Source organism: Capsella rubella, unplaced genomic scaffold, assembly GCF_000375325.1.
Source record: "Capsella rubella cultivar Monte Gargano unplaced genomic scaffold, Caprub1_0 scaffold_1, whole genome shotgun sequence".
Taxonomy (NCBI): Eukaryota; Viridiplantae; Streptophyta; class Magnoliopsida; order Brassicales; family Brassicaceae; genus Capsella; species Capsella rubella.
Window position 1 is genome coordinate 7,613,111 of NW_006238923.1, and position 11,923 is coordinate 7,625,033.

The 11,923-nt window shown below is 34.9% G+C and overlaps 2 protein-coding genes across 3 annotated transcripts; one reads left to right on the plus strand and one right to left on the minus strand.

The window, feature by feature from the left end:
- The first annotated feature begins 160 nt into the window (after positions 1-160).
- Positions 161-6,677, plus strand: LOC17897540 (kinesin-like protein KIN-7C, mitochondrial). 2 transcript variants are annotated; one of them, XM_023789081.1, is made up of 23 exons: positions 161-519; positions 635-732; positions 835-924; positions 1,079-1,131; positions 1,437-1,502; positions 1,585-1,638; positions 1,995-2,054; positions 2,179-2,257; positions 2,540-2,607; positions 2,742-2,804; positions 2,927-3,031; positions 3,106-3,210; positions 3,406-3,513; positions 3,598-3,732; positions 3,988-4,152; positions 4,276-4,446; positions 4,601-4,789; positions 4,951-5,109; positions 5,202-5,327; positions 5,455-5,505; positions 5,607-5,654; positions 5,750-6,007; positions 6,097-6,677. In XM_023789081.1, exons 1-23 carry the CDS (start codon positions 263-265, stop codon positions 6,292-6,294), a joined length of 2,706 nt encoding a protein of 901 aa, XP_023644849.1. In that variant the 5' UTR covers positions 161-262; the 3' UTR covers positions 6,295-6,677. The 2 variants fall into 2 exon arrangements, with proteins under 2 accessions (XP_023644849.1, XP_006306708.2); XM_006306646.2 differs by having other exon boundaries at positions 4,969-5,109.
- A 4,564-nt stretch (positions 6,678-11,241) lies between these two features.
- LOC111828585 lies at positions 11,242-11,766 on the minus strand. The gene is made up of 2 exons (XM_023776880.1): positions 11,677-11,766; positions 11,242-11,272 (listed from the first exon to the last, which is right to left on the minus strand). The coding sequence occupies exons 1-2, from the start codon at positions 11,748-11,750 to the stop codon at positions 11,242-11,244; spliced, it is 105 nt and encodes a 34-aa protein (XP_023632648.1). The 5' UTR covers positions 11,751-11,766.
- Between the last annotated feature and the right edge of the window lie 157 nt (positions 11,767-11,923).

An 11,923-nucleotide genomic window follows, 5' to 3' on the forward strand; every position in this document is an offset into this window, starting at 1 on the left:
ATTTATATGAATTTGTATTGTAACCAATTAGGTAGGAGCAGAACAGTACTTTTAATATCTGAGGTTATTTTCGTCATATTAATTATGGTTTTTTTTTTGGAGGGAGTTGGGAATAAAATAAAAAATCGATACATGACGTGACCTCCATTGATTTCGGCGAACGAGCTTCTTCCCTCTCTCTCCTCTCTCTCTCTCTTTCAACTCTCTCTCTCTCACAGTAACTGTCTCTTGGAACCATTCCTCTTACTGTTATTTCCAAAAAATGTCTGCTGCTAGGTCACAGAGATCATCCACGATCTCGCCGGCTCGTACTCGTAGATCGCCGGCAACTATTCCGACCAGACGGCCGGAAACTCCTTCTTCCTCTCACTTTTCTGCTTCCCCGGCTGCTTCTTCGAGTCCATTGTTACGTTCTAGTCCTAGTCCGTCTACTTCCTCCGCCGCCGCCTCTGGAACGGCTGTTGCTTCCTCGAAACTGAAGGAGAATATTACGGTCACGATTCGGTTTCGTCCTCTCAGGTTAGGTTAAATGCGGGATCCGATTTTTGTCTTTTTACTACTTCAGTTGTTGTAGTGATGTGTTTTGGTTTGGCTATTGACATTTTTTGTTTTTTTTGTTTTTTTTGAAAATTAGTCCACGAGAGGTCAATAATGGAGATGAGATTGCTTGGTATGCAGATGGAGACTACACTATTCGGAATGAGTACAATCCAGCTCTTTGTTATGGCTTTGGTTAGTGACAATGTTTTTACACTTCTTATTCATAAGATTGTTGGACTGTTTAGAGTAATTGTTTGGACTTTGTTTTCGAATTGATTGAGTGTTATTTTGTAGATAGGGTATTTGGTCCACCAACAACTACTCGGCGTGTTTATGATATTGCAGCTCAACAAGTTGTTAGTGGGGCAATGTCTGGGATTAATGGTATGTTTCCATCTTATCTTAGTTGTTTTTTTTTCTAATCTGTTTTAAACACTACTGTTTCTTATGCGTTTGACTAGTTTGATGTTGGGACGGCTTAAAGTTTGGTGCTTTTAAATTCTTTAGCTTTAAAATATGCATCCTTTCCCATGTGCAGGTACGGTGTTTGCTTATGGAGTTACTAGCAGCGGCAAAACTCATACAATGCATGTAAGTTACTATCTAGAGGTTGAACTATGTCTTTATGTCTTTTTCGGAAATCTGCTATTAATGCTACAAGTTGAACATGATTAACTGGACTAGTTATTTACATTATGTATATAGACTGACATGTTATACTTATCATCTTTAGACATTGAGATATAGGATGTCCTTTCCCGTTGTTCTTACTAGGTCTTCAAGTAAGTTCTTATTTAGGTATATTACGAGTTCAAAAGATATCCAAGAAGCTGTTTCTCTTATGCACATCCACTTCTGCGGCATGCACCTTGCCTAATGATATATTTTGCATTTAGGGGGAGCAAAGGTCACCTGGAATCATTCCGTTGGCAGTGAAGGATGTATTTAGCATTATTCAGGAGGTGATAGGTTACTTTATAGTTCTTTTTCCTAAAAAAAGATCTTTCACTCTATTCTTTAGCTAATTATGTTTCAGCTATCCAGACACCAGAACGAGAATTTCTTCTTCGTGTTTCGTATCTAGAGATATACAATGAGGTAGGTTCTAACTCAGTGTTTATCTACATGATCTGCTTGTAGCTTAAATTTCAGTGTACATGGTTTCTGTTGGCAATATTGATATGTCATTTCCTAGAAGCTTAGAAGAATGCTATAGGTTTTAGTCTTCAAATCTGTTTCTGTATTCAACCTACGACAGTGATTATGCTCAAGAATATTTTATAGAAAGAAAATTCCATTTCATGAACTTCAAGAATATGTGATTGTAATCTCATGAACTTCAAAGAGACAGTTGGCTGTTTGTTCTGGCGCAGAACTAGATATTCATTGTCCCATTGATTTCTAGAACAATTACCTGGTGCATGATTTGAGGGTCTTTTGAATTATTCTTACAGGTCATCAATGACTTACTAGATCCAACTGGGCAGAATCTAAGAATACGAGAGGATTCTCAGGTAACTGGTGGATTATGTAGGAGAAACCTGATCACATCCTTATGTGGGGCTTGTGCATTTCATTTATCCAAGCTTCACTTGCATCACAAATTGCAGTATTATTAGTTTATGTTTATGTTGATAGGGCACATATGTTGAAGGTATAAAAGATGAGGTTGTCTTATCCCCTGCTCATGCTCTATCCCTAATAGCATCTGGAGAAGGTATAATATCCTGAATTAAAATACTTGTTCACCTTCAGCATCAGCTCATCTTTCGCTTAACATAGTTTTCATTATTATTCCCCAAATACATTTCTTCATTAACAGTATATACATATCATGTGTTTTAAGGTACTCTTCTAGCAAGTGCTTTTGTTGACTGTATAGTACTATCATATGCTATCAATTGGTCGTATCTTTTCCTTCTCTTTATAAGGCCGTTCCTGTCTTATTTCTGTTTTGTTTGGTCTGTGATTTCACTTTCTCTTTGTTGGATTATTGCAGAACACAGACATGTTGGTTCGAATAATGTCAATCTTTTTAGCAGTCGGAGCCACACAATGTTCACTTTGGTAAGTACTATTGCTTAAAAGTGTATGTTTCTTGTCTCCTCCATCTCATACACATATGCCTTTGACCCTTAGTGATGTTCCTGTACAAATGGGTGCTTTTAAGCTCTTCCCTTAGACTTTATAGTGTGTTTCAGACTATAGAAAGCAGTCCACATGGAAAGGGAGATGACGGCGAAGATGTTACTCTCTCTCAACTGGTAATTATTTGACAGTTCGTACTGATTGTGCTATTGTATATGAAGCCATGTCACACTCGTCGCTGAGAAAAGTACTCAGGTGCCCATCTGTATCTAACACTCTGATTCTTGGTTCGATGCAGCACCTTATTGATCTTGCTGGATCTGAAAGTTCTAAAACTGAAATAACTGGACAGCGAAGGAAAGAGGGCTCTTCCATCAATAAAAGCTTACTCACCCTTGGCACTGTAAGGAAGTTCCTTTTCAGGATAAATACTCTTCTCTATTTAAGCGTGTCTAAACCTATAATCTCCATCTTTAGGTTATATCTAAATTGACAGACTCCAAGGCAGTCCATATCCCCTACAGGGATTCTAAACTTACGCGCCTCTTGCAGTCAACACTTAGTGGTCATGGACGAGTATCAGTAAGTTCGCCAAGCATTTCCCTAATTAAACCAATCTTTCAAGGGCCTGTCAATAATGATTTCTTTTTGAAGTTTCTTAAGGCCAGGTGTGGTTTTTGGTTAATGAATTTTCATTTGATGACTTAGCTCTACTTGTAAGTAAGGGACTGCTGTGTCTCAATATTGGCTTTCTAATCCCTCTAATTTTTCTTACAGCTTATTTGCACCATCACGCCTGCATCCAGCACAAGTGAAGAGACGCACAACACACTAAAATTTGCTCAGAGGTGCAAGCATGTTGAAATCAAAGCTTCACGAAATAAGGTGCGTTTATGTTATATATGTCTCTGAAGTTCCTTAAATTCAATAGAGCTGTCTTCTTGATGTTTCTATTTTTTATTAATATAGATAATGGATGAAAAGTCCCTCATAAAAAAGTATCAGAAAGAAATATCGTGTTTACAAGAGGAACTTACACAACTGAGGCGCGGGGTTTCTATGTCCACGTCTAAGCAAGAAGATTTGGCTGATCGAAAACTTCAGGTTGGTGTATGCAGATGTGAATGATATTATGGCTTTTCTTGTCGTTGCGGCCCAGATTTTATAAAACTCTGAATGAAAATGTCTTCAGCCATGCCTATTATAGCTAATGTAAACATTTGAAGTGATTAATCTTAAATTAAATTTTGCCTTTTAGAATCTGTTGGTTATCTGTGAACTTGAAAATGCATTCGCCTTAAATAGTATGTCTTGCTTTCATTGTGCCCTCTCTCATTGTAGAAGCTGAAATCATGTCAGGTTAAACTTCAGTCAAGGTTGGAGGAGGATGAAGAAGCCAAAGCAGCTCTGATGGGAAGGATCCAGCGATTGACAAAATTAATCTTGGTTTCAACCAAAAGTTCATTCCAAGCTGCTTCTGTAAAACCTGACCATATATGGAGGCATGCTTTTGGAGAGGATGAGGTATGTTAAATCAACGTTGTTTGAAGATTCCATTCCATTTAGGCGGAACACTACTATTTCTGTTTTTAGCCATTACACCATGTGACATTGATGTTTATTAACTTTACACCATGGTTCTTACAGCTAGCATACTTGCCGGATCGAAGACGAGAAAACATGGCTGATGATGGTGCTGCAAGCACAGTTTCTGAACATTTAAAGGAGCCGGGAGATGGAAGTAGTAGTCTGGACGAGATGACAAAGGACAAGAAAAGGAACAAGGGTCGTGGAATGCTTGGCTGGCTAAAACTGAAAGTAGGCTATAATCTTCCTCCCTCTGTTGTATCAAAATTTATAGGTGGAGTTGGTCTTTGTGGACTGATGTTAAGAAGGAAAGAATCCAAACGCATAAAATTTTATTCATCAGAATGTTTCAGCATATACATGACCCATAATGTACATGCTGCAGAAATCTGATGGTGTAGCCGGGACATCGCTGACTGATGGTAACCAGAGCCAAGCAAATGGATCTCCTTCATCGTCCTCTAAGTGTGCACAAACAAAAGCAACAAGAAGAGAAAATGCAGCAGCTATCAAGTCTTTTCCTGTTGCGGGAGACTTATTCAGTGCTAGTGTTGAACCAGGAGACCCTTCTCTGGTAAGAGAAATATTTTTCCACAGTTTTCTTGTTGCTTCCGTGATTACACTTGAGAGAGTAGTGATGTCTTGATCGTTATTCGTTGAACACCGTATCTTGTGCACCACTGTTCCTAGTTTTTTAAGTGGTCATTTGTGTACCTTGTACTGACATGTAACCAGAAAAATGACATACGACAGACTGGAACTACTATTGCGGATCAAATGGATCTTCTTCACGAGCAGACAAAAATACTTGTTGGAGAAGTAGCATTGCGTACCAGTTCAGTAAATCGGCTTTACGAACAATCTGTTCGCAACCCTGAGGATTTGCATATCAGAGTGAGCTTTTTGTGTGATCTTGCTTAACAATGCCAAAATAATTATAGCAAATAACTCTAGTGCTTCTTTCATGTTTGCATTGTTGACTGCAGGATCAAATACAGAAATTAGAAGATGAAATCATCGACAAGAAGGATCAAATACGTGTTCTCGAGCAACGAATTATTGAGATTTTCGGAAGGACTCCCTATGCGGCAGATTCTCTCGGAATGTCCCAGGTAAAATAACAGATGAAGAACAAAACAAGAGTGTAGATGTATGAATAGTTTCATTCAGGATTATCTTCTTGTATGAAGTCATTTTTATACACTTCTTGGATAATATTCTTGTGTTTGCTTGATATAGGTTCTATCGAAGCTCACAATGCAACTAAATGAGAAAATCTTTGAACATGAGGTACTCATCCTTTTTTCTCTGCTCTCAGTACTTCTCATTCTTAGTTTTGTTTAATGACTGACTCAGTGATTATGTTGTCGTTATGAATTGGCTCTTTCTAGATAAAGTCTGCAGACAATAGGATTCTGCAGGAGCAGTTGCAGATGACTGTAAGTTAAAACTCCATAATGGTTCTATTTTTTCAAAGTTCGAACACTTTGAGATATCACCAGTTTGAAGTTCATTATTACCCTAATATGCACAGAAATCAGAGAACGCTGAGATGCAAGAGACAATCATCCTACTTAGACAACAACTAGATTCGTTAGCCGAGAGACAATCAACTTATACACAGCAAAACATAGGAGACGAATCATCAGGAAAGAATACTCAAAACAGAAACGGTGAGGAGTCAGAAGTCTACTCTGGAGCAGGAACACCGACCAGCGTGATGAGCTTAAACAGAGTATTTGCTCAGGAAGAGACTAGAGAGATCAACAACGAAACAACTCTCAACACTCAGGTAACTTTCCCATACAAAATTTGCTCCTTCCTCAACATACTGAGTCATAGTGATAAAACATTTTTGGGGGTATTTTTTTACATCACTAGGAATTGGAAATAGAGAATCTGAAGAAAGAGAAGATGCGATTGATAGAGGAAAAAGATGAGCTTGGTAAACTTAATAAGAAACTCACTGAAGAAGCTTCTTATGCTAAAGAATTAGCATCTGCCGCAGCAGTAGAACTCCAAAATTTAGCTGAAGAAGTTACTAGACTCTGCAATGAAAACGCGAAGCTCACCAGGTGAGAAAAATAACAGGTCTCTCTGAAGTTGTGCGGAGGCACCAGCTTCATGATAATACTGCATAGTGAATCATCATTAGCCTATCACGCAAATCTCAGACTACTTGAAAGGTGATGATGATGATGATGCATCAAAGGGAACAACAAAGTTCTTGGAGATCATGATGCTTCCAAAGGCAAAGGGATACAATCTAGAAACATAGGTTTGTGTTGCTTCGATAGTATTTTGATTCTAACTTTCTGATGACAAACACATGATGTAAATATCCTCACAATTTTGTTCTTTTTTATTTTAATTTTTTGTTCTTAGTGACCACTATTTTTGTATGTTCTTAGGTTGAAACGACGATGTTGCAACAAGTTTCATAGTTAAAATTTTCAGCTTAACTTTACTTGGTTATATGTAAATATAATTTGATATTTGAAATTGGCATAAACAAATTAAGAAGAAGATCTCAAATCCTATACACAGTAGTCTGCAATGTAGTTTGAAGTGTTTTTGGTCAATGTCTCATTAAAGTTTGCAAGGACGATAAAGGTTTATAAGAAAGGGAAAGAAGCATATATAGGAATGATGGTAATGGAGATGTAAAGCATGATGATGTTGTTCGTGAAAAGAGAGAGAGAGAGGTACTAGAAATAGATCTTTAAATTCCATAATCCAAAAATCCTAAAGTACACTTACAAGTTACAACACCTCTTCAGGCTTTTTCTTTTTATTCCACACAACCACTACAAAGAATTTATAAAATCTATTTTTCACATATTTGTTGTTCTTTATAACAAAGTAATTTTCTTTTCTATAATGTTATTCCTGCAACTTGAAAACGGTCGTTACTCGTATTCACCTAATTAAACAGTCACATAAATTGTGTCTTTTTTGTTTAGGTTAATGCTAAAACGACATTTGGCTAGAAATCGTAGTAGGCTAGATCTGCGTACGCATTTAAAAATAAGAAATTCAATAACGTCAAAGACAGTATTAATTAGTCCAGAGAATTTTATAATTCTCGAAGTCACATTATCATGAAACGCGGCTGTCTTCATGGCCTCGTAGGTGTTTTTTACATCACCAAGACGTCTATATATTATACTTTTCCTTTTAAAAACAAAAATGAATTGTGTAAAATAGTTGTTGAGCTTTGCATTACAAAGATTCAAGATTCCCATCTTATGGATGATGAGAAAGTGCTTGAAAATTAATTTGTCCCGATTGATTGATTAGGTTAACCGCTGTTGTACTTGATAACATATCGACGTTGTTATGTTAGGTCATTTTAAGGAAGCTTTCAATGCCACGTGCGATGTGGACGTGCTTTGTGTGTTTATTATCTTGTCTTGCCTGTATATTTTTCTACGAGATTAACTAAATTGTTGACAATAATATATCTTCATTATTAAGTAATTCGTGCTCTTATTGGAATCTTCATTAGGTGGATTTTTCTTTTCTATAGGTATCTAGTGACGGTCAAGAGCAAACAAGCAAAAGAAAATGCAACACTACGGCACTAACTAAGTCACTTAGAGCATCACCACTCGAGTAACCTACAAAAAAAATGTTTATGATTAAATTAATTATAAAATTAAATGAAAATAATAGAATAGCTGTATAGGGTACTTATGTTACAAATAGAGAAAAGAGGATCGATTCTTCAATTGCCTATAGAAGTATCGATTCTTTTAATTGTGGGCCCTTTTTTAGTTTTTTATTTTATTTTTGCTTTACAAAATCAATTAGTACCTGTATAAAGATTGCCAGTGGAGATGGCCTTATAACTATTATAATTTCTTTTTATGTAAACAATCGATGAACTCAAAATTAGTGAAACAATCGATCAGTTTTCTGTATAGAAAATTATTGGTTATCCAACTCGTACTAACCACAAAACGTACTATATATATATATATAATACTTTATATACTTAAATCGGATATTGGTAATGAGTGAGAGAATCGATCATTGGTTTGACATAATAATTATAAAAATTGTTATGCATAGATACAAGCTGAAATCCCATATATATATAAAGACGACGTCAACCTTTGAATTAGGTCGATCGGGTTACTATCTAATTAAGAAATCTAGTAAACTAATTCATTGTGTTCCCACACCAATGGAGCTTAGTTTTGCCATGAAGATGGAATAGTCGTTTTCAGTGTTTTTTCTCTTTTTTTTTTTTTTTTTTTCTTTTCCAAATTTTTTGAATTAAAAAAAAAAAAAGAATGTAACCAATCGCGGGCCGCCACGTTTTAGTGGGGCCCGCGATTTCTGAAAAAAAAGAAAACGGAACCGTCCCGTTTTTGTTTTTGTTGTCGACCCACCTTTTTTTTTTTCTTTTTGATTTAATTTTTTTAGAAAAAACAGAAGGACGAAGGGGGATACGCTAATGCCCTTGGTCTTATTATTCTCATTTTTTTTTGGTTTATAGTGATATATAAAAATTGTAATGGAGAGTGTATACTTTTGGTTACGAAATATCCCAAAAAAGTCAAAGAGGGTGGGGGCTAAGTTAGGACAAATGATGACGCATCAAGTTGGAAAAACCTATGGTGAGCCCAAACCATTGATTTACAAACTCATTCTTCCATTTTAGGGTCTCAATATGTGATCATGATCATATACTCTCTCGTACGTTCTCGATTGATTTATGAAGTTCCTTTTATTATGTAGAAGGATTATGTCAGCAAATATATATATATATATATATAGGTCAAATATATACCGCGAGGAATTATAATTAGTATTCTATTAGGGGACTACTAGTTAACGTAAACAAGAAAAAAAGAATGTGGAGTTACCTTTTCTATTCTATTTCTATCTTGTCTACGTCTTATCTCCGAGCAGCTCACCATATCTTTGGACAAGTATTATGTAACAACAAGTCAACAACCCATTAAGAATTTTAAGATTTTCACAAGTAATTAATATCATTACTTCATTAGTTACCTAATCTGACTTTATTGCACATGACGTATGATTCTCCATCTCCACCAGTGTACTTGTAAGAGTTTTGTCTTTTGGACACATATGTATTAATAAATTTAAGTACACATGCATATGACTAAACATAACACACAAAAAGATACAAAAATTATATAGATTGCAACCATTTAAAAGAATGTGTTACATAATTATTTCTACTAGATGTACGTTATCATTCGTTAATTATCACACCGTATTTTTTACCCTTTTTATTAATACAACTCTTGGGAGATGCTATAGCAATATTTTAATCACCGTAAGAATATTACCAATTTTGACTCGGCAAACATTCATGTTAACATTTAAAAAACAAACAAAGATCATTAGGGAATCCTCTAACATGTATATATTTACGTTGAAAACTATATAATAACAAGTTGTAAACATTGATAATGATGAGAGGAGTAGGGGTTACATGCATAAATTAGTAAAGATAAGGTAATTAAATAGATCCCTAATTATTAAAACCTAACTCTATAGTTTTGCCTTTTTTGGTTTTTGTTTTGCCTTTTTCTTGATAACCATACCTGGTGTTGCTTTTTCTTTCTTCGCCTCTCTCTAATATGTGCTTTTAAGATGCGCGTTTGATTATGATGTCCATCTTTGCATGCCAAATATTATCGGTGGCCAATTCTCTCTTGCTAGCTAGCTAGGTTCCGTACGGTTTGTAAGAGTCAATATATTAAGTTACAGTAACGTGGCGTGACTACTCGTGTTTGAGAGGAAATGCAATTAGAGACAATAGTGTTTCATTAAGGTAAATTAAAATCAAAATAACATTAAATTCAACGGGGAAAATATCCAACTCAACAAGATTACACTAATTCTACAGAGTTAATTTTAACATATAGTTAGTGTGCATTGAACTAGTAGAGAAACGTACAATAAAAGATTTTATAGTTAATCAAATAATCTTGTAGGTTTGTAAACGGTTGATACTTTACCAAAAGAAAAAAAAATCTGGTCCAACTTATATGGGTGAACAAAGGGTTGAACCAACTCCATGACAACTTCTCTTACAACAATTCTTTAAAAATTGAAAGATACACAAGAAGATAATCTATGGAAAATGAACTTTATATATATATATATATATATATATAAATATATATGAGTTTTGAGAGTTTTATATATGGGAAAAGTACAAAAATTCAAAATTTGAAAATTAATAATATTTGAGAGAACAGAGAAGAGAACATATATAGGTCCAAAATAGACCCAAAAAAAAAGAGGAAGAGAATTATGTCATATGGACCATACAATTTTTTATTTTGTTTCAAACACTGGGGAAGAAGAAATTTAACAAAAAAAAAATAAAAAAAAGTTAGAGGATTTGGCAATACATAATTACAAATGTGGAAGATCCATTTTATGATGGCAGGAAATAATAGAATAGACAGTTAAAAAAAGGAATAGGTGCATGAAAGCATCAGTAAACAAAACACTACACTAACAATAAAATCTTGTGATTTGGGACGAGAAGGAGCCATCAGCCCCATGCGAACCGGATATGTTATGAGCAGCACGTGAGACCCCCGGATTTGGCAGCACGTGACTGGCACACTTTCCTAGTGGCATGTCTCTGCTTTTCTTTTTAATTTTTTTTTTACTCGTAACTCTTTTAAAGGCCTCTCTCACTCTAAAAGTCTAGTCTCTTCTTCTCTACTTCGTAGTAACATGTTCATGTTTCCTGCATTGCTATATTCTTTTATTAGTTGTTTTTTTCATAACAGCATCGAAGCTCTCCCCATTTTCATCCACTTAACAAAATAGTAAAAAATTGAGCTCCTCCCAGATTTGGACTGAAAAACTTTATAATTATTATTTCTCAGTGTCCATAATGTATTATGTGTAAAGTAGTGTAATCTACTACAAAAGTGTACTAGTCTCTTTTGCAGTAACAATTAACAAAAAGTGTATATCACATACTATAATGTTACTTTTTTTAAGCTGTCTACTTATTGTATTTTAATTACAATTTGTGTTTCGCTTAATAATACTAAAAAAGATTCAAAAAAATAAAAAAACCTGTCAATTCATAACATTTCTACCAACCAAACTGGTGACACTTTTTACTGTTTACTGAGTAGTAGTTATTATTTTAAAGGTACCATATACATAGGGGCTTCAACCTTTATTTTTCTTTCTTCTCTTTTTTTTTTTTTTTTTTATCGAAACTCGTTAAAGAGTGAAAAGATAAAAGTAAAAGTACAGTGCAAAAGGGTAAACAAGTGGAGAAAAGTAATAAGACACGGCCTTAATCTCCTCTTCCGTCGTTTCTCCTCTGTCTCTCTTTCCCGGAAAATTTTATATTTACTCCAATTTTCTCAGAAATTGAAGGAAAAAAAAAAACCAAAATTTGGCCTTTGTTTAGTTTTCTTCATTTTACATTTGATCCTCGGCTATCTCACTATCTTCTTCCCCATTTCCAAGTTGCATTTAAGTTTTGCCCAAATCCCTAGCTTTCTTACACACATCCCTATCCGTTAAATTTCGTAGAGATCGATATTAATTGCAACAAGACGAATCCTTTTCATTTTTATTTTGTTTGTTTTAAATTTAATTTATATAAGTAAAAAATAAAGAAACTAAACCCCATAAAAATTTTGCTGCTTTCTGTCTGTCTCTCTCCTCTCTGATCCCTGTCTGC